This window comes from Anas platyrhynchos, chromosome 28 (assembly GCF_047663525.1).
Source record: "Anas platyrhynchos isolate ZD024472 breed Pekin duck chromosome 28, IASCAAS_PekinDuck_T2T, whole genome shotgun sequence".
In the NCBI taxonomy this organism is placed as follows: Eukaryota; Metazoa; Chordata; class Aves; order Anseriformes; family Anatidae; genus Anas; species Anas platyrhynchos.
The window spans coordinates 906,497-926,492 of NC_092614.1; the positions used below are offsets into that span (position 1 = coordinate 906,497).

Below are 19,996 nucleotides of genomic sequence, written 5' to 3' on the forward strand. Positions count from 1 at the left end.
TCTGCTCCAGTCCAGCACTGCCCCTGCCTGGCCTCCAAAGCTGCCATCAGCTCTGTCCCCATGCTGGCACCAAGGTGAGCCCGGATCGGAGCTGCCCCCTGGCAGGATGGGACCCCCCCCCCCAGGTTCTGGCATGGGATGGGGCTGCAGCGGCACAGCTCCTGGGGCCAGGGACCCACTGCAACCCTGGGACATGGGGGGCACTGTGGGGGGGTGGCTCTGCAGCTCCCCCCTGCCACTTACACGCTGATGGGGGGGTCCCGCCGTTGGTGGCTTCTGTCTTCTCACTGCAACAAAAGAGAGGAGGGGGTGAACGCAGAGCAGGCACCTCTGCCCTCTCCAGCACTTTGCCTGGAGGAGGCCCCCCCGGGTCCACGCCTGCCCCCCCTGCCCCTTACCTGGGGGTCTCAGCCTCGGAGCCGCGGAGCAGCGCGCTCTGCACCAGCCCGGTCAGGCTGGCGATCTGCTTCTCCATCGCCTCCATCCGCTCCCTGGGAGGGAGGCAGGGGGTGAGGAGGGGGCACGGCACCACGGACCCCCCGATGGCACGGCTTGTCCTGGCCTCACCCGCGCTCACCCACCCAGAGCTGGGGTCCGTGCAGGTCCCAGGGCAGGCACAGGGGGCACAGTCTTGCTGTCACCTGCTGTACCCAACCCCTTTGCTCCCTCCCGCTGCCCCCAGGTGGCTCCCCCAGCCCCACACAGCTCGGTGCTCATCGCGCACCCCAGTGCTTCTACTGGGATGGACTGGGGCAAACTTGTCCCTGCTCCACCTCAGCTCCCCTCTGGCATCGTGGTGACCTGCAAGCAGAGCCCCCTTTCCACGGGGATGCTCCCCCCGTGCCCTTCCTCACCTCGTCTCTGTATCCTTGGCTGGCACCGGGGAGCTGAACCCCGAGAGCGGGCGGTCGCCGGGGCCGGGGAAGAGCTCGGGGGGCCCCGAGGCACTGGGGTTGCGGGGTTTGCTGACGGGGCTCTCCATGAAGACGGAGGAGCAGGAATCCTTGCGGAAGGACTGGCGGACGGGCGAGGAGCGGCTGGGCGGCCCCGAGTAGGGGCTGTGGGGGCTCTGCCCCGGCTGCACGTCCACCAGGCGGCCGTCGGACATCTTCTGCGGGGACGAGGGGGGCATGCGGAAGCCCAGGCCGGGGCCGTACGTGTCGCTGTAGATCTGCGCGTTGGGCTTGTAGAGCCCGTCCTCCAGCTCCGTCTGCAAGGCGGCCGCCGAGTAGGTGCTGAGGGAGCGAACGGAGCCCCGCTTGTAGAGCCCCCCCGAGTAGCCAAAAGGGTCCCCCATGCCGGCCAGGGACTGTGTGGAGGTGATGCTGAGCCGGCCCTCGTGCACCATGCCGTAGGGGTCGGCGTACAGCCCCTCGTTCTTCACCAGCACCATGTTCTTCCCGGCCAGGTCCTCGTCCGGTTTCACGTCGCGGCGCTCCAGGATGGCGCTGGGGCTGGGCGAGACGCCCGGCGCGGGCGGCAGGTTGGAGAGGCGCTCGCCGTGGTGGACGGGGCTGCCGGCGTAGGAGGGCGGGCGGCCCCCGCTGTAGGACATGCGGGAGCGGGACGGGGACGAGGACTGCAGCACGGGCGGAGGGGAGCCGGAGGCCAGGTGGGAGGCCGGGGACATGTTGTTCAGCCGGCGGGTGGGAGATGACTCCCGGGAGGTGTAGACCATCTCCCGCTGCGGAAAGGGGCAGGGGTTGTCACACGGCGTCCCTGAGCCCCTTCCCTGTCCCAGCCCTGCCCTGGTGTCCCCTCTCCAAGGACCGGGAGCTGCAGCTCACACGTCCTCACCTGGCCTTGGCAAACAGCAGCTCCCTCCTTCCCATCCCCGGGAGCAGGATGATTTATTCTGATGAATCCCCGAATTATCATGTTTATCACCCCCCTGTCAGGCCCCAAACATCCATTCTTTTAAGGCAACACTTAACAATGCTGGGACCGGGGAAGAGGAATGGCAGTCATTACTCCTTCCACAAACACAAAGCAATTACCCGGCCCTCCATCTCCATCACTTTCCCTCTCCCAGAGCCCAGCCCCGCACCCCGGGGCTCAGCCCTGCCCCGGGCACCCAGCCCCTTACCCTCAGGTCGCCGTTGGTGATGTGGGAGGCTGGGAAGGAGGCGTAGAGCGGCTCTTTCCGGTAGATTTTAATGATGCTCCTGTCCTGGATATCACTGCAAGCAGAGGCAGAGCCGTGAGCCGGCGCCCTGCGAGCACCGGCAGCCTCCCAGCCCCGGCACTGCACCCACGCCCCCCCTGCTGCTCGCAGACTACTGATGGCTCCGTTTTAACGCCCTCAAAGAAGCAGAAATCAATGTCAGGGATCCCCTGAGAGAAGCCAGGTCAAGGTCTGCAGCACCAGGGGCTGGTTTAGCTCAGTAGGGATGAGCAAGCTTTGCCCGCCGTGGTCCCTTTTGAAGGCATTCACCCCCCACCAGCCCTTTGTTTCCTCCCCCATTTCCAAGGAAATCCTTCCCCGTTGCAAGAACCTTTCCATCCCTGCTGGAAAGGGAGACACCGGACTACGACCGCAGGCAGCGAGGCTGCCGACATCAGCTTGCCTCCGAGATGGATGAAAAATGCAAACTGATGTGCTCAGCACCCCGTGCCAGGAGCAAGCCAGGAGGGTTTGTGCCAGGAGGAAGGCTGGGGGGCTGCTGCTCCCTGCCCGAGTTCCCGAGCTCCCCCCGTGTGTGCCCGCCCCTCACCGGACATCCTCCAGCTCGTAGAAGACGTTGCGTGACTCGTCCTTGATGAGGATGGCAGTGTTGGGGGATTTCAGCATCCCCATCGTGAGCTTCTGGGGGAACATGTGGACGATGAGGGCGTGCAGGGTGTCCATGCTGCTGATCTCGTGGGTGATGTGGACGCGCCTCGTCTCGTCCCCAAACTGCAGGAACAGGACCCCTGGAAGCAGAGCACCCCGATGCCATGCTGGTGATGTGCCACGGGCAGGATTTGCGCCCCGGGTGCCTCCCCCAGCCCCGGGGCAGCCCAGCCCTGACCCCCCACAGTGCCGGTACCTGGCGAGCGCAGCTTCGTCTGGCTGGTGGAGCGGGACAGGGGCAGGCTCTGCCGGAACCGATTCATCCTGTTGAAGCCCAGGGGCAGCTCCGCTTCCGACATGGTTTCCAGCGATTCGGCCGAGGCGAAGGAGAGCTTGGCTTGGTCGGCCAGGCCAGGCTGGGAACCCTGCGAGTGCCGGGAGCTCCTGGTCTGCAAGGGGACAGCGGGGAGGTGAGGGGAGCGGGGTGCCCTGCCCCGTGCCCCTCTGCTCCCCCAAAGCCTCGTGCAGGATGCTGGCGATGCTGAGCCGTGTCTGGGGGTGCTCAGCCCCCTCCCAGCTGGACCCATGGGCACAGCACCGGGCTCAGCATCCCCTCCGCCCACTGCACCCAGGCGTGCCCCTCGGTGGCTGCAGCCCCCTGCCCGTGTTTCCCACTTGAGGCTCGCAGCACTCCGCGTCCCGAAGCCTCCCAGCACCATCCCAGGCGCCTTCGAGTTCCTCCAGCAGCAACCCACTCGAAATAAAAGCAGCGATCGCTGGCTGGCAACGGAGCCAGGGCTTGCATGCGAGCACTGGAATAACCTTAGCAATTACAGGAGGTTACACATCCATTACGCCAATGAACCAGCTCCCGGGAAACATAAATGCCGGGCTTATTCTGGAAGCAAAGCAGCGGCAAGGTTTATGGCTGCCTGAGCTGGGGGAAAGTAATGGGTTTGGGTTTACAGCAGTGAAAATTTAATATGCCAGGAGTCCAATTTCACATGGCCAAGCATATATCCCTGCATGAAATTCAGGCTACAGACATGGGCTTTCTGTACAAATGTCCTTACGCCCTGTATGGGGGCTCTGTGCATGTGGACAGGATGGTGCCTGCCAGGGGGAGGTCAGCACACTGACACCCAGTAGCACCCAGTGACACCCAGTGGCACCCAGTGACACCCAGTGGCACTCACTGGCACCCAGTGACCCTCCTGGAATGGCAGCGGCCACGGCTGGAGCTGCTCCTGCCCCTTCCAGGGTCAGGGGGCAATTTATGGGGTGACCCCCGCGGCAGGCAGAAGGGGTCTTTGTGCAGGACAAACTCACTGAGCAGCGGTGCCAGGGCACAGCCGTGCCCAGGGGCTGCATCCACCCCGTCCACAGCTGAACCAGGGGTCGGACAGGCGGACGGACAGACGGACGGACGGACAGACAGACACTGCGTGAGCAGGTCCGGGTCCCGCAGGTGCCCACCCACACAGCGGAGCACACGCTGCCAGTCAACGCCCGGGCTGCAGGCCCCGATTTTCCAGACACACGTTTAACGTGGGCAAATCAAACAGAGAGAACAAACAGCTCCCGGGGTGTGGAAAAGGCGGCGTGGAAGGGACAACAGCTCTATTTTAAGACCAAAAAGAAAAATCAATATGAAATGATAACAGCCATCACCGTCATTTAAATCAGACATTAATTGGAGGATTTAATTAATCCTGTGGGGCGGGGTTTTCCAGGACGTGAAATGTTCTCGCTGCAGCTAATTGCTGGAAAATTGACTGCTTAGTTTTGCTGCTGTTGTCTCAGCGCGAGGCTCGCAGGCAGCGCAGATGCTGAAATTCTTCCGTCGGGGGGGGGTCCCAGGTGGGATCCCACCCCCGGCCAGCGCCCTGCCCCCGGTACGTGTTCGGTCTGGAGAAAAGAATCGTTAAAAAATGGATTTCATCCAGGGGGGGTCTCTGTCTCTCCCTCCCCGATGGGTTGGCTGTCGCCACGTCGCATCGCTGTTGCCATGGGTTGCGGTGTGCGCATCCCAGCTCAGCACCCGAATGCACGGCACGCAGCGGGGCCGGGGTGGGCTGGGGTGGGCTGGGGTGGGCTGGGGACAGCTGCCCCTGCACGGCCCCTGCTCCTGGCCCCAATGAGCCCAGACCCTGCCTGCCCTCTGCCTCCACCCCGGGGGCTTCAGCCGGCCTCGAGTAATTAAGCCGCTCGGATGGAGATAATTATGGCATCCTCAAAAAAAAAAAAATGAAAAAAGAAAAAAAAGAGAAGAAGGAGGAAAAAATCCCAGCAAGATGAAAATTAATGGATTTTTGGCCCGGAAGGGACCGCTCTGCTCGTTAGGCTGATGCTCAGCCTGGCATGCAGAGGGACCAGCAGCAGCCGAAGGGATGCGCCCGGGCAGCGCAGCCCCAGCAGGGGCAGGATCGGTGCCTGCATCGCTCCCCAAGGTGGAAGAGGGGCTGAACAGCCCCCAGTGCTGCGGGGGGGGGGGCTCTGCCCTTTCTTGCCAGTGGCCTTTCCAGCCACAAGGGCTGGCGGGGGGCACCTACGGGGTCGGGGCACCCGCAGAGCCCCAGGCAGGAGCCGGCAGCTCCGTCCTTGGCCTCCCATGGACCGTTAATGAGATGACTCCAAGGGAATTGTTTTTTATTGCTCTGCCTCGCTAACGACTTATCCCGCTATCAGGTAATACAGCTCGGCCCCCACACATCCTGATGGCAAATGGGCACCCGGATCCCTGCCCCTGCTTTCCTGGAGATGCCGGGGGGGGGCCAATCCTGCCTTGCTGGGTGCCAGATAAAGCCCTGGTCTGGGCAGTGCCCGGGACCCGTCTGTAGCAGCAGCTCCACCGCCAGGAGGGTACTGAGAGCCCCCCGGAGCTGCCAGGGGGAACCTGGTGCTGGGCTGAGCACTGCCCCGATGCCGGGGTGGGGGCTGTGTCATTGCCTCCTCCCCGCACACACAGCTCGGGCTCCACGAGCATCTGCCAGGGCCCGTGCTCAGGTGCTGGATCTGAGCTCTCATTCCCATGCACGATGAGAACCAAACACCAACCCTCACACGACTCCAGAAGGGAAATCTCTTTCTCCGTCTGGCCCAGCGCGTCTCACGCCCTGCAGCTGGGGAGCGAGATATCAGAGGCTGCAGCAGCCGAGGAGAGGAGCATCCTCCTCCCCCAGAGCATCCTTCATCCCCCAGCCTTATCTCCCTGCTGCTGCACAGCGCGGCCCCACGGCTGAGCAACCGGGCTGGGAAGGGATTGATGCTGGTGGCAGCTGGGGGTGCAGGATAAATCCTGGGTGCAGCCACGCTCTGCACGGAGGCAGCCTCAGGGCCCCCAGCCTGGGAGCGAAGGTGCTCAGCCCCCTCCCGCTCCGTTATGCTGCACTGCCCGAGCTCAGAGCCCCGGTGCAGAGCTCAGCACCCTGCAGCTTCCAAAGAGCCGATGTCCCCCACGTGTCCCCAGCACCGAGGTTTTCCCCGTGGCATCTGAGATCCACGGCGGCAGCGAGCGGCCGGGTGGAGGGGGGAGAGCATCCCCCTCGCCGCGGTGATGCCACGCTGGGAGATGACCCATTTCTTGCTGAACGAGCATCACAGCACCGGGGTGACACAGCACCGGGGTCACACAGCACCGGGGTCACACAGCACCGGGGTCCCCGCGCTGTGCCCTGGTGGCAGCACGGCACAGCCCCGAGCGTGGGAAGCAGCAGCGGGTTCATGGGCAGAGCACGGAGGGGAAGCCGAGGAGTAAAAGTGCCCAGAAGCCAAACAAAGCTGCCCAAGGCCAGCAGGCAGCTGCTCCAGCCCCGCACCGAGGGAGGGAAGCCCAGCAAGGAGCTCGCTTTGGGGGGGGGCAGAGATGTGATGGCTGCAGGGACAGGCAGCAGGGGCAGGGGGACTGCAGCCTGCCCCAAAATGAAACCCGTTCACCTGCCCCGGGGCACTTCACAGCCCCCGGTACCTCCTGGAAGCTAGAGCAGAGGAAATCTCCCTGGTGCAGAGGCATCAGCAAAGCATCTCCAGCCTGGGACAGTGCCAGGGGTGCTGTTTGGGTGATTTGCCCACCAAAAGCCCCTCGCAGAGCGTTTGGCTCCCCAGACCCCCAGGAAGGCAGCACTGCCCCCCACCCGGCTCTGTGCTGCCCCGGGAGCCTTATGTAAAAGAGGTGGGATGGGGAAAGGGGGGGACTTGGGGGCCTTTGTCTTTTATCTCCCCAGAGCTAAAAAAAGACACAATTAAGCAATTCTTTTAGCTCCTAAAACTTCCAACAATCCCTTTCCTGTCAGTGCTGAAGCAGCTTCATTATATCTGCCTGGCTAGATAAGGATGTTCCTCTCCTCCTCCTCCCGCCCCTTGTCTCCATCCCCCCCCCCTTCTGCCCCGCTCCCTCCCTGCCAGCTTCCAGGGAGCTGAGGTCTGAGGCTCTCCCATGGGTGCTGTGTGATGGGTGCTGCAGCCACCCCGATGCTTAGGGGCAGGCTTCGGTCTTGATGGAGGCAGGGAGGGGGAACTGACCTCACCAGGATTTTTGGAAAGCAAACAGGAGGCAAAGAGGAGCAGCAGTGTGCCAGGACGGATCCTGCCTCGGGGTGGAGCAGGGCACTCCGCGGCTGTTCCCATGCAAACCTCAAAGCCACCCGAGCTGCTCCCCCTCCTCAATTCTTCCACCCACTTGCTAGCGCCAGGCAGCGAGCCTGACCCCACGGAGAGACCCCACAAGGGTGCAAAGGGTCTGTCCCAGCGGGGACAGCACCTTGCCCCTGCCCAAGGAGGGCTCCAGGGGCGGTTTGTACTCGTATTAGAAAAAGCAGCCATTTACAGCCCGTTTCTGCTGTCCCTCTGCACATCACACACAGCAGCACTCAGAAAATGCCGTGTTCAGCCCACGGGGTCAGAGCATTTACAGCACCGAGCCCAAGCAGCAAAAGGGGGGTCCCTCCGCACCCCTTGGAGATGCACCCAGGGCACAGGGCTCCGCTCCACCCAGCACAACCCCAGCTCCATCCCGGCCCCTCTCCCTCCCCAGAACCACCCGAACTCAGCCCACAGACCCCAGTACAGACCTGTACCCGCAGCTGGGCAGGCTCAGCCCTCGCCGTGCTAACATCCCAGGCAGCCTCCAGCCCTGGGCGCAGACCCCGGCACCTCCAGGAGAAGCCCCCAGGCGGCTGCCCGAGCTGGGCTGGAGCAGGGTGGTCGTGCCGGGGGGTGGCAGCTGCCCCCAGCCCTGCCCTGGCCACGCTCCATCCTTCTGTTTTTGCAGGGATAAGGCGCTGCAAGGTGCTCAGGGCAGGTGGGCTGGGGGCGCATCGCCCTGCTGCGGGGGGACGGGGACCTGGGCAGGTCCCACCCCGCTCCGCATCCCCTCTGCCGGGCCACACGATTGGGATAAAAGTCCCTGAAATCCGCCCTGGGAAGCAGCTGGCACGGCGCTGGCGAGCCCAGCCCTGGGCAAAGCGAGGCAACCGGTTATTTACCGAGCACACAAAGCCCCGGCTGCAGCCCCTGGTCGGACACTGATCTGGATTAATTCCTCGTAATCCCCTTCTCGTCGGTTAATCCAGCATCTGACCGCAGCTCCCAGCTGGTGGAGCGCTGAGGTCTTGGGGTGGGCACGGGGGAGCAGCACCCCGATGGTTGGGGCTGTGCTAGGGGTGAGACCCCACCGGGCTCTCCCAGCACTGCAGGGAGCGGAGGGGAAGGATATTTTATCCCTACCTACAAAATATAATAATAAAATAAATCTGTTTCTATCAGCCGTTATCCACACCCCTCATCCCTACCCATGTGCACGCCCCTTGGAGATGCCCACTCAGGGAGTGACCCCCCCGGACAGAGCAGGGCCAGGCTCAGCACCCAGCCCCGGGCACGTGGGGGACGCGCGGGGACAGGGAGAGGGGACGGGGACCGCGTGGGACCTGCCGGGCTGCGGCCGCTTGTCCCCGCGCTGCCAGCAAGGGTCAGCGGCAAGCAAAGCTGTTAGCAAAGCTGGGAGAAAAACAACATCTGTCCCTCCCGCAGCTCTGCGTCTGTCGTTTCCAAGGAAAATTTTAATTGAAATTTTTAACTTTTTTTTTTTTTTTTATAAGCCGTGGAAAGGAACAGAGGCAGGGAGGGGCGGGATGGATTTCTGGATGTTTTCCCCATCGAAAAGTCACCGCAGCATTTTGGCCAAGCCAGCCAGCTCCCAGCTGGCTGCTGGGGGTCAGGAAGAGCCAGCGCGGGGGCAAAGCTCCAGCCCCCAGCCCAGCCCTGCCTGCCTCGAAGCCTGGGGCTGGGGTTTGAAGCCTTGCAGGAGCGATCTCCGGTCCGGTGTCTGGAGATCTCCCCCGAGAGCCCCAGCTGGCACCACGCAGGAGCTTTGCTGCCACCCGAAACGGCGCTGACCCCTCCGCAGACAGAGGAAGGAAACACCAACCGAGGCGGCGCGTCGCAAACTGCTTCATTCATTCATTCATTCCTAATGAACTCTGCTCATCCTCAATTATTGATGCTCCCGGAGACTCAGCCCGCTGGCCCTGGGAGAGGAGCAGAGCCCAGGTAACAGGACACGGCCCCTGCAGCTGCCTCCTCGCTTTGGGTCTCACTGCAAATCCCTTCCAGCGAGCAGCCTGGCCAGGCACAGCACCCAGGGCACCGGGCATCACCTCGCCGGGCTCTCAAGTTTCCAAACAGCTCAGGGGGAGCAGCCCCCGGCTGTCCCGGTGCTGCACACATCATTTGCACTCTCCTCTTCCTCCCCGTGGTGCTGTGCTGTGTTTTGGCCAGCCAGGAGAGCCGAACCTCAGCAAAACCCCTGTGCAAGGAGGGCTTCCACGAGCCCAGCTCCTGCCCCCCGACACAGGAGCCAGGAGATGCACAACCGGGAGCAAAAGGAGCAAGAACTGGAGGAAAATGGGGCTGCAGCAGCAAAGGTGGAAGAAACGAGAGGCCCACGGTGCAGCTTCGGGGTGCTCTGACCGAGGGCCATACCACGAGTCTCCGCTGACCCCCAGCCCTCTCAACCCACCTGGAGCTCGCCACCGAATTAAAAGCGCACCACTCGCGGCAACAATAATTCATCCAGCGTCTAATGCTCAACATTTTGTCAGGATTATCCCGATTAACCCAGAATTAATCCCGATCTCAATGTTAACAGGATTAGCGTTCAAATCGGATTAGTTTTTCAAGCAGACCCCTCGACTGAAGGCAGGGGCCGTCCCCACCAGATGTGCGCCGGCAGCCAGATGTGAGCGGGAGCCGGGCACGAGCTGGGATCGGGGTCCCCGCAGCAGGCACCGCCGTGACACCAGCACCCGGCACCCCCCTGCCCTGCAGGCACAGGCACACAGAAGGTGCCTGGCACCAGGATGTAGTGCTTCCACGCACAAACACCCTCCTGCACCCGGACATCACCCGGGCGGCTCGGTGGAGGCCACGGGTGGCTGCCTGCCCCCTGTAACCACGCCGCTCCCCTTCCTGCTGGCACCAGCAGCCTTCGTCTGCCTGATGAATATTTAAGAGCCTGGCTCCTCTGCAGCCTCATGAATATTGACAGCTGCTGGTCGCTGCCACCCAAACACGCCTCGGTGCCGTTCCCCCCCCGGCCCAGGCAGCAGCTCTGCCCCAGGGATGGGGTGGAAGCCGGGCAGCATCACCACGTCCCTGCGGTCAGCCCCAAAACTCCCAATTCCTCCCCAAAAGTTCACATGCTCCAAAGCAAGGCTGGGAGGGGGGGGCTGAGGCCATCCCTGGGGATGAGGCTGTTGGGGTGGGGTGGGACGTGTGGCAGGAGATGGATTTGGGGGTGAGGGTAAAGTCCTGGCTCTGCCCCAGCCAGCTCAGTCCCCCCATGGACGTTTACCCCAGCGATTCGTCCCTCACTTGGGTCGAGCAGGAGCCGCTTCCAATCCCCTGCTCTCCGGCAACACTGCCTCGTGTGACAGCATCTTCCAAAAATAAGCAAATTACTGCATCCCTCAGGGACGCCGGGGGACTGGAAGGAAAGCCAAGCGTGAGCACACGGCACAGAGGGGATGAGGGAGGGAGAAGGGGACGAGCCCTTGCTCGGGGTCACAGGGCTGCACCCCAGCAGCAGGGAGGGAGCCGGTGCAGGATGCAAACCCCACAGGATGCCCCGGTTACAGCACCAGCAGGGCGATGGCTGGGAGCTGGGACGTGGCTGAGCACCTGGCGGGGGACTTGGGGACCGGCAGCAGCGTGACAGTGGCCATGGCGAGGCTGGATCGATGGCTCCGTGCGAGCACAGCGCCTGACCCAGCTGGCAGGAAGGAGCATTCGTGAGACGAGCGGGGCTGGCTCAATCTAGAAGCAAGTGCAGAAGCCCCAGGGATGCGCCGGGGCTGCCTTCGTGGGGGCACAGGGCAGGAGGGCAGGAGGAGAGCACGGGCAGGAGGCTGGGGCAGGACCTGCAGACACAGCGGGGTGCACGGGACCACAGCGAATGGGGACAGCCCAATTCCTGGACCCCTCTCCACAAAGACAGCGCCGGCCAACGAGCATCTGCTCAGCTCAGCTCATCCCGAGCACGACAAACACAGCAATGCCGCCCCCCCCCAATCCCCCCAGGAATCCTCCTGCAAAGCCCATGACTGGAGAGCCCCAAATCTGCGCACCGGGTCCCTGGGCATTTGGCACTGCCCCTCCCCGCAGCCCATCCCTGCGGATTGCAGCTCTCTGCCCGAGGGGGGGCCTGCAGCCACGAGCCCCCCGGGACGCAGGTGGCCTCGAGGAAGCCCCCGGCACCTGCCTGCCAGCATCAGTCTCGTGCACGGCTCGCCCCTGCCGAGCAATCCCCAGCTGCCTTGGGCTCATGCCCCACTTGGTAGCGGGGTCAGGCAGCTGGGGCCCCCGGGGGCAATTTAACTCCTGGTGCATTTGCAGAGCAGATAGAGCCCGGGGACGCTGCCACGCCTGGCACACAAAGTGAAAAAGCGCACAGCTCTAGGACAGCACCCTGAGTGCCCTGACACCCCTGGGGTGCCCGGAGCTCGTCCCCGTTCCAATTCTTACAAAAAATGAAGAAGAAAAAAAAAAAGGAAATAAAATCAAGGCTTTTGTGCCTTCCCTCCAGTCCCCGGAAATGTCACAGAGAGCATGTGGTTAAAACCAGGCAGGGAGGACTCAGACAGCTGGATATTCATGGAGCTGCTGCTTGCACGCATTTTACAGCGCAAGTACTCCAGGAATGAACACTCAGAACAAGTGCACATATTATGCATTTTATGACTACTCAGCTCGGAGCTGCCAGCCGAGGCAAGTGCCTGTTTTTTCCACAGGAAGAGCAGCCCCACCAGGGACAACATGCCAAGGTCACCCAGCAACACGCCTGGCCTTGAAGTGTTGCCACCGCATCCCCCGGCGAGGAGGAGGGAGGCAGGGACATGCGTACTTCCCCCTGCAGACAATACGGTGCCTGTCTGCAAGGTGCTGGCAGGCAGCGCCGGGCAGGACAGGCTCCCGCCGGGGTCTCCTTTGTGCTGCTGGGGAGAGGCAGCGCCGGGCGCGATGGCTCTGGCACAACGCAGCGGATACCGGCAAGAAGCCCTCTGCTCTGCCATCCGCAGCCTGCTGGTCCCCAGCGCCAGGTGACAGGGAGGAGGATGCAGGCAGACGGGGGGACAGAGGCAGCAGCACCCCAGCCCCCGGGCACCCCCCGTTGCTGCTCCTTCCCCTCCTGCAGGCAGCACCCAAACCCTCTCTGCGGGGCTCGAAGCCATCAGTGTGCTCTGTGTGTCCTTCGACACACCATGCAAAAGCCACTCTCTGGGGCATGACGGTTTGTGTAGGGATCCTCCTCCCTCCCCATCACCCCACCGCCGGTGAGGTGTGGGCTGGCACCGCCAGGCACTCACAGGTCCCCACTGTACCCCAAGCCGAGATGCCACCGAGCGCACCAGCACGCAGCATCCAGCGGGACCAGATCACACACGGGTGCGTGGAGCAGCTCCCTGCCTGCCCTGCACCCCCACAGCAGCTCAGGGACACGTTCCTCTCCTCGTTGAGCTTCACAGGTGGATCCTGAGCCCATCTGGAGAGGGCTTTTTTTGTTCTTTTCCCACAGTTAAGGAAATTGGACTCCTTGTCCCTGCTGCAGTGAGATAACTCAGGAGCAGCAGGATTTGCCTGTAGGGTTGTCGTGGCCTAGGTGAGGGCAGGACACTGATTCCTCCCTTTCAGGTAACAACTTTGCTTCTGCACAACTCATCCCAAAACCATAAAGCTCTTCTCACAAGCTTAAGCTACCGCCAAACCGAGGAGAAACTGTTTTGGCACGGGAATCCTGAGCAAAACCCCAAGCTCCCACCCCCCCCGCATAGACACAGAGATGAGGCAAGGGTGGAAAAGTGCATGCATTTCAAACAGAAGCATGAAAAATCAGAAATACTGACCTTAAAGCTCCAGTAGTTGGGTTGCTAACAAAAAATAAAACAACAAAACAAAAGAAAACAAAAAAAAAATACCATTAAGATTCTGCTTTGACTTTTGTTTTCCTTTTGAGAATTGTTGACTTTAAACTGCAACATTAAACCTGCTCTCGTTTCTGCTTAAAATCCCCTCCCAATGGGTTGCCTACGCTTCATGCTGCTAAGGGCTGCTGAAAGGGAAGCGGGACCATGCAAGCAGGCGGAGAGGGACACTTAGCACAGACGGGGGGTGCAAACTCAGTGAAGCAGAAGGAAGCGGCGAGCGGGACGGCAGCCCAGGATCGCTTCTGGAGCGCGCTGCCTTGGCACGTGCTGGTCAGGCTGCTGCCCTGGGAGTCGGTACTGGAAGCCAGAACAATGTTCAGTTTTACAGGGCTCTTCCAATCCCCCCAGCTTTGCCCCTGCCACCTCCCTCTGGTGCTTCTTCGCGGCGTTTCCACCGGTGTCAAACCGATGTGCTACAGCGAGTGACAGGCGCTGGCAGCAGCCGCGGCCCAGCAAGCTGGAGAGCTCGGGAGCTTCCTTCTCCCAAGCCACCCTCTGACAACCAGCGGAGAAGGGGAACCGAAACTCCTGAGGCTGCCCAGAGCTGTGGCTGAGACACCCCTGAAGGGCAGTGGGTGCGTTTGAGCCCCGAGCTGCATCCCCAGAGGGGCACGAGACCCTCCGAGGACCACGCACGGAGAGCACGGCCAGCAAGGAACGCGCGCTCCTCCCTGGGATTGGGGCAGTGGCAGTGCTGCAGGGTGGGACACGCTCTGCACACAGCAGCACTGCGAGCACCCCGGCAGCACCACGCCGGGGCTGGTCCCACAGCACCCCACTGACGCCAGCCCTCGCCAGCTGCAGCGCGGGGCTGTGCCGGAGGAAGCAGCGCGCCGGATCGGGTGGCCACACGTGTGACCCACCTGGCTGGGTGACAACAAGTGTGAGCCACCCGGCTGGGAAGGGAACGCACTTTGCTATCACTGAAGCATGCAAATTATGGGTGGGGGTGGGAGAGACACCTGCAGAGCAGCTTCTGTCCCAACTGGTTTTTATGGGGATCAAAGTTCTTGGCTTCTCTTTGCCTCCCCTCTCAAAGCCACCAATCTCCCTGCTCCTCTCAGGATCTCCTTCACCACAATCACCACGGCTGCAAACCTAGCGCCTGGGTCGAGGATGCTTTCCTTATTATTGGTTTAATACAGAGCAAGCTCCTGCACCAAGACCCCAGTCCCCAGCCCCTGCAGTGCTCTGGTGGCTGCCGAGGCACCTCCTGGAGCAGTGCTCGGGGAGCACAGAGGCAGAGCTCGGGCAGAATTTGGAGAATTGTTCATCCAAGGTCTCTGACACCGGGGTATCAACCCTTCCTGGCAAGGTAACTGGAGGTCAACTCTACATCAGCACAAACCCTCTTGTAAGGTCCCTTGTTAGACGGATCTGCAGCCTCCAAATTCCCTTGTTCTGATCGACACAGGTGCATTTCCATTACTATTCCCTAAGACATGAGCAGACCCACCACAAGTTCTGCACTGAACCAACTAAAGCTGTTTTCGAAGTGATTCAAGTCAAACAAGCGCAGTTTGCTCATGCAGCCAAGCCTCAAGGCACAAAGGTCTTTTCCAAGGGCACACCGTGACTCAGAGGCACAACCAGGAATAGAAGCCCAGAGCCCTGATTACCAAGCACCACGAGACAACAACCAGCAGGATCCAAGCCTATCCTGGGCACGTAACGCTATTCCAAAACACCGGGAGCTTGAGAGCAAGAAACTGCTCTGGAACACGTTTTAGTACTGGACAAAGCCACCCAGAGCATCCAGCAATGGGGCCAGCTCCTGGAGCTGTAGCCTGGGCACGGGACGGAGCCCAGCAGCGGGCTCCTGATGAACCCATCTCTGCGTCTCCTGGGGGTGAGCAGGACCGCAGCGGTGCTGGAGGGCTTGATGTGCTGCTCCTGGGTTTGGGAACATCTCCAGTGCCACAGCAGAGGGATCTGCTTTGTAACGGGGCTTCTGCCCGGGACCCCACAGCCCTGCTGGGGTGCTGCCTCTCCAGGAAGGCTGCCCAGGGGATCCCACATAAACCAAATTTTATTTCAAAGAAAACAGGAGTGAATCCTTCACCCTCCTCCTTGCCAGACTCGCCGCGGGCTCTCCCAGCCCCACGCAGGACCAAGGTCATGCTCAGGCTCCAAGCACAGGAGCCAGGAGGGGCAGAGCAATGGGACAGTGCCAAGCCCCCCAGCCCGAAGGGCCAGGACCCAGCCCCGAGGTGATGCTCCCAACTTGCTCCCTCTCTGGCTTGTGTTCCTCCACGCTCCTTATTTTGCTGTTGGAGAGTCGCAGTAATTTTCCTCAGGCCCTGATATTGCTGATCCTATCTCTCACCAGCCCTTGGTATGTATTTTATTTATTATTTTAGGATGACTGGACAGGCTTATCACAAAGTCCATAAATCACACCCCCACCACACACAGCCACTCCACATCAAACCAGTGATGAGCTCGCCTGAACCCCGAGTGCCCAGGCAGGGGATGGGGAACATTCTGGAAGCGATGCGGTGTGGTCAGGGTGAGCGGGTGCCAGGATGGCACAGCACGGCACCCCCACACCCACAGACACCCCTGGCTTTGGGCCCCCTCCCAGCTCCCCAAGCAGAGCATCAGCCCGGGGTCAGTTCGCCTCCGCATGGCGCAGACGGAGCCCCCCGAATTGGGAAGGTGCCCAGCGGGATGCTTGGTTTGGTGGTTTGGCAGGGCTCAGCCCCATCTCCTTGCGCTGCTCCAGGTCTGGGGCTGCCAAACTGGTGCCATGCGGTGAGGGCAGAATCTCCCCCGCGGGCATCGCAGGCTCCATCTGTCCTTGCCGGCACTGCCACGGCACCGAGCTCTGCGGGGTGCGGAGCAGGTTTCAAAGCCGGCTTTTTGCCCGGTTTAGCTCATTTTCTACCAGCCCATTTTCCCCCAGAGCCCCCCCCCCGTTCCCGTGACCCAGGTGCGCTCCGTCCCCATGGGGAAGGTGGCGACGTGGGAGGGGGGCACGGCGCTGAGCTCGGGGTGCCTCCCACCAGCGGCTCCACCAACGCTGCTGTGGGACCAGGGGCAGCCCCAGCAGCCCCCCAGCAGCCCCCCAGCGGCCCCACATCTGGCAGGGCGCGGGTTGGCACAAAGAGAAGGGAAGAGGAGAGGGCCAAGGTAGAATTAACATATCGCTGGCTCTTCAAAAGCATCAAAGGGAGATAATGGTCTGAGAGAGGATTTGAAACGACAGCCCTGTTACAACCGATAAAACAGGCAGCTCGCTTGCAGCAGAGCTGTGCAGAAGGTATGAGGAATTACAAAGGCTGAGATTATAATTACAATGAAAGTCATGTCCGTGATGCTGCAAAATGAGCGACTAACGAGGGCTCGGGGCCCTCCCGAAACACAGATGTGCACACATGTGCACGGGCATGCACAGCGGAGCCAGCATCATGCAAGCACCAAGTCTGCTGGGCACACATGTAAGGGAACCCGTGCACACAGCAACGGGAGCTGCACCAGCACACACACACACACGCACGCTGCAGACCCGAGGAGAACCAGAGCTGGGGGAACGCAGCTAAGAACATCATGTAGTTAACTAAATTTTAAAAAATTCAGTCTTTGTGACAGTCCCAGGAGAAGAGCAGCAGGTAAATGAAATCCTGGTGAGTCACTGCCTTGACCAAGGCAGGCTTCCTCCGGTTAACAATTATAACACGAATCTGTTAGTGATTAACAAGGCAGCACCGACTGCGTCCCTCTAAAATGGGCAGCAGCAGCAGCCCCGGCACACTCCACCGAGGGGAGGGACAGCGGCAGTTTCATTGGCTTTTTAATTAACTCATTTTCAGGAGTTCCAATTTCTGATCGAGTCCCCCTCAGGCACAATGTCTTGACAAACAAAAATCTCCTTGAAAAATAACAGCAAAGTGGAGTTAATCTGCTTCTCCTTATTAAAGTTTTTAATGCTTTTCAGCGCTGGAGAAGCTGAATTAGCAAAATGACAAGATAGAGCCGAATGCAAACAGTAACCAGATACAGCGAAGAGACACCGCCGCTGTGCATTGCAGATACTGTCATCCCAGGTCTTGTAATTTTTGCAGAAGGACCTCTCCAACCTGAGCATCGCAGCACGTGGGAGAAAGGCCGGCGTGAGCCAAGGCTGGGATCTGGAAGTGCTGGATCCAGTCCCTGTCACACCCGGGCTCCCGCGGGGCTCCGGGAGCCACTTCAACTCTCCATAGCCCAAACCCCCCCACAACAAGAGGGGCACTGAGACGCTTGTTTTGCGCCTCCTGTTTTAGGCACGAGCATATTTAGGCAGGGAGCTGGGTTTAACTGCATCCTGCTCCAGACCCCAGCCCAAGGAGGCTCTGAGGGCTGCTGTCGGACCACAGTGACCTGGGGGCAGCCAGCACCAACCCCCCAGCCCAGGCAGCTCAAAGCCCGCAGGGACGCCCCATCCCTCGCCCACCCATGCACCGACCTCTCCAAGAGCTCCTGCTGAAGGCTTGTCAGCTCCCCGACAGTAATTACAGCCCAGACCTACAAGGCAACCTCTGAAAGAGCTCGGGGGATGTTAGCGCACAGACACCCTCAGCCATCAGTGGATTCGTGCTCCTGACCCTTCCCCAAGCACCCCGATCCAACGATACCAACACGAAGCAGCAACACCCTTTGGGAAGATGCAGCCCCCGGCAGCGATGGATGCAGCAGGACCCGAGTGCTGCTGAGGACGAGCCACGCAGCCACCCTGCTTGGCCTTGAAATCTCCCTGCCGTGGCCCCCCCATTCAGGTTCTGGCACCCCCTTTGTGCTGCAGCTCCCCGGGGCTCGGTGCTGGTGCTCAGCACGCCCCCAGCCCGCTGTGACCCCCCCCGGCACATGCAGGGATGCACAAGGGCATTAGAAACCCCCCTCCTGCTTGGGTACAACTCGGTGTGGTGGCCACAGCCTCCCAGTACGGCCTCCCAGTAGCTCCAGTGCTCCGGACAGCCGGGGTGCTGGGCTGGGGGGGGCTGCAGTGGGGGCTGCTCACCCCATAGAGGTAGGGGCCAGCGGGGGCTTTGCACCGCGCACCCCCTCCTCTGCCTGCTGCAGGCAGCGGGGACAAGGAGCGGGGACTGGGGGGGGGTCAGGGGGGAACACACGACATGGGGGGGGGCCCAGGAAAACCGGGGGGGAGTTGCTCCCATAGCGGAGTAGCTATGGCAACGGCACGCGGGGGTGGGCGAGCACCGGGGGGGGGACATGCAAGGTGAGTGGGGCTGGTACCCAGCTGGGGACCGCGGGGACACCTTGGGGACACCCCGGCACCGGCAGAACCGGGGGGGGGGGCAGGCTGTGGACCCCCCGGACCCCCCAGCACCGGCTCCAGGGGAGAATTAGGGGGAGCAGCGGGACCCCCCCCACCGCCGGGACCTCGCTCAGTGCCCCCCCCCACCCCGGGCCGGGGCCGCACGCTCCTTAATGTGCGCCCCCCCCCCCCCACCCGCTGCGGTCACTGTCACCGACCCCCATCGGTGACCCCCTCGGCACCCCCGGGATCGCTCCCCCCCTGCGGGAACCCCACGGGAGGGGGCGGCCCCCAGACCCCTGCACGCCCCCGGGAGCCGTTCCCGGGGGGGGAACCGGGCAGAGCCGCAGGACCGCGCCGCTCCCCCCCCCCATCACGGCAGCCTCCCGGTGCCCCCCCCAGCGGTCTCAGCGCCCCCACCCCCCTGCTCCCACCCCCCGGGCGGCTTCCGCGAGCCGGGGGGGTGGGGGGGACCCGGGGCTGCCCGTGGGAAGCGATCGACCCCCACCGGTTGGGGTGGGGGGGGGCACGGGGACGGTGCGGGGCTGCCCCCCCCGGTCCCAGGTGGCGATGCAGGGGTCCTGGAGGGGGGGGGGTTGGGGATGCCCCAGGGGAAGGGCAGGGATGGGGGGGGGGGGGCGAGATATGGGGCTGGACGAGGGGGGGGGGGTCAGGATATGCGGGGACGGGGATGCTCGGATTGACCGGGGGGGGGGATGAAGGTACCGGGGACGGACAGACAGACAGACAGACGGACATCCCCCCCCCCCCGGTACCTGCGGCAGGTGTCCCCGCAGCGCGGCTCAGCCCCGCCGCTCCCCGCTCTGGGCGGCTGCAGCGCGGCCCCGGGGGCGGGCGGGGCCCGGTGGTGGCGGTGGCGCTGCTGCTGCTGCCGCGCGCCCCCCCCCCCTCTCCGGTCCCCCCCCCCCCTTCCTCCTCCCGTCCCCGCTCCGCCGCCGCCGCCGGCCCCGCGCCACCCGCCCTTATCTCGGGGCGCGGTCTCCATGGCAACCGCGACTCCACCTGGCGCCGCGCCGCGCGTGCCCGCGACCCCCCCGCACCCCCCCCCCCGGAGGAGGAGGAGGAGGAGGAGGAGGCGGAGCGGGAGGGGAGGGGGGGGGGGGTGCTGCGGGCACGGTGCGCGCGCACGCGGGTGCATGCACGCTGATGCACGCGCACGCACCTGTGCGCATGCAGCCGTGTGCAAGTGCAAGCGGGCAGGCGCGTGCACGCGCGTGCACCTGTGCGCGTGCATGCGTGCACATGCATGAACACACGTGTGCACCTACACACGTGTGCAGATCTGTGCTTGCATGCACGCTGATGCAGGTGTGCACACCTGTGCGTGTGCATGCACACACATGCATGAACACACGTGTGCACAGCTGTGCATGCATGCACGCTTACACACGTGTGCATGCATGCGCATGCATAAAGCTACGTGTGCACAGCTGTGTAATGCACACCCATGTGTGCATGTGCATGCAC

At 62.5% G+C, this 19,996-nt stretch overlaps 1 protein-coding gene across 14 annotated transcripts in view; it reads right to left on the minus strand.

Moving 5' to 3' along the window:
• The window catches only part of SRCIN1 (SRC kinase signaling inhibitor 1), a 66,500-nt gene that overhangs the window by 15,422 nt on the left and 31,082 nt on the right, over positions 1 to 19,996 (minus strand). For 10 of the 14 annotated variants that reach the window (XM_072029033.1, XM_038168612.2, XM_072029035.1 and 7 more), the window contains 7 exons: positions 13,171 to 13,194; positions 3,030 to 3,222; positions 2,715 to 2,913; positions 2,087 to 2,180; positions 855 to 1,684; positions 399 to 491; positions 244 to 287 (listed from right to left, as the gene is read on the minus strand). In XM_072029033.1, the coding sequence (XP_071885134.1) occupies positions 244 to 287; positions 399 to 491; positions 855 to 1,684; positions 2,087 to 2,180; positions 2,715 to 2,913; positions 3,030 to 3,222; positions 13,171 to 13,194 (1,477 nt within the window). Of the gene's footprint in view, positions 1 to 243; positions 288 to 398; positions 492 to 854; positions 1,685 to 2,086; positions 2,181 to 2,714; positions 2,914 to 3,029; positions 3,223 to 7,842; positions 7,970 to 13,170; positions 13,195 to 19,284; positions 19,429 to 19,996 lie in introns of those variants that run through there. The other 4 variants (XM_038168619.2, XM_038168618.2, XM_072029036.1 and 1 more) reach the window with 4 other exon arrangements.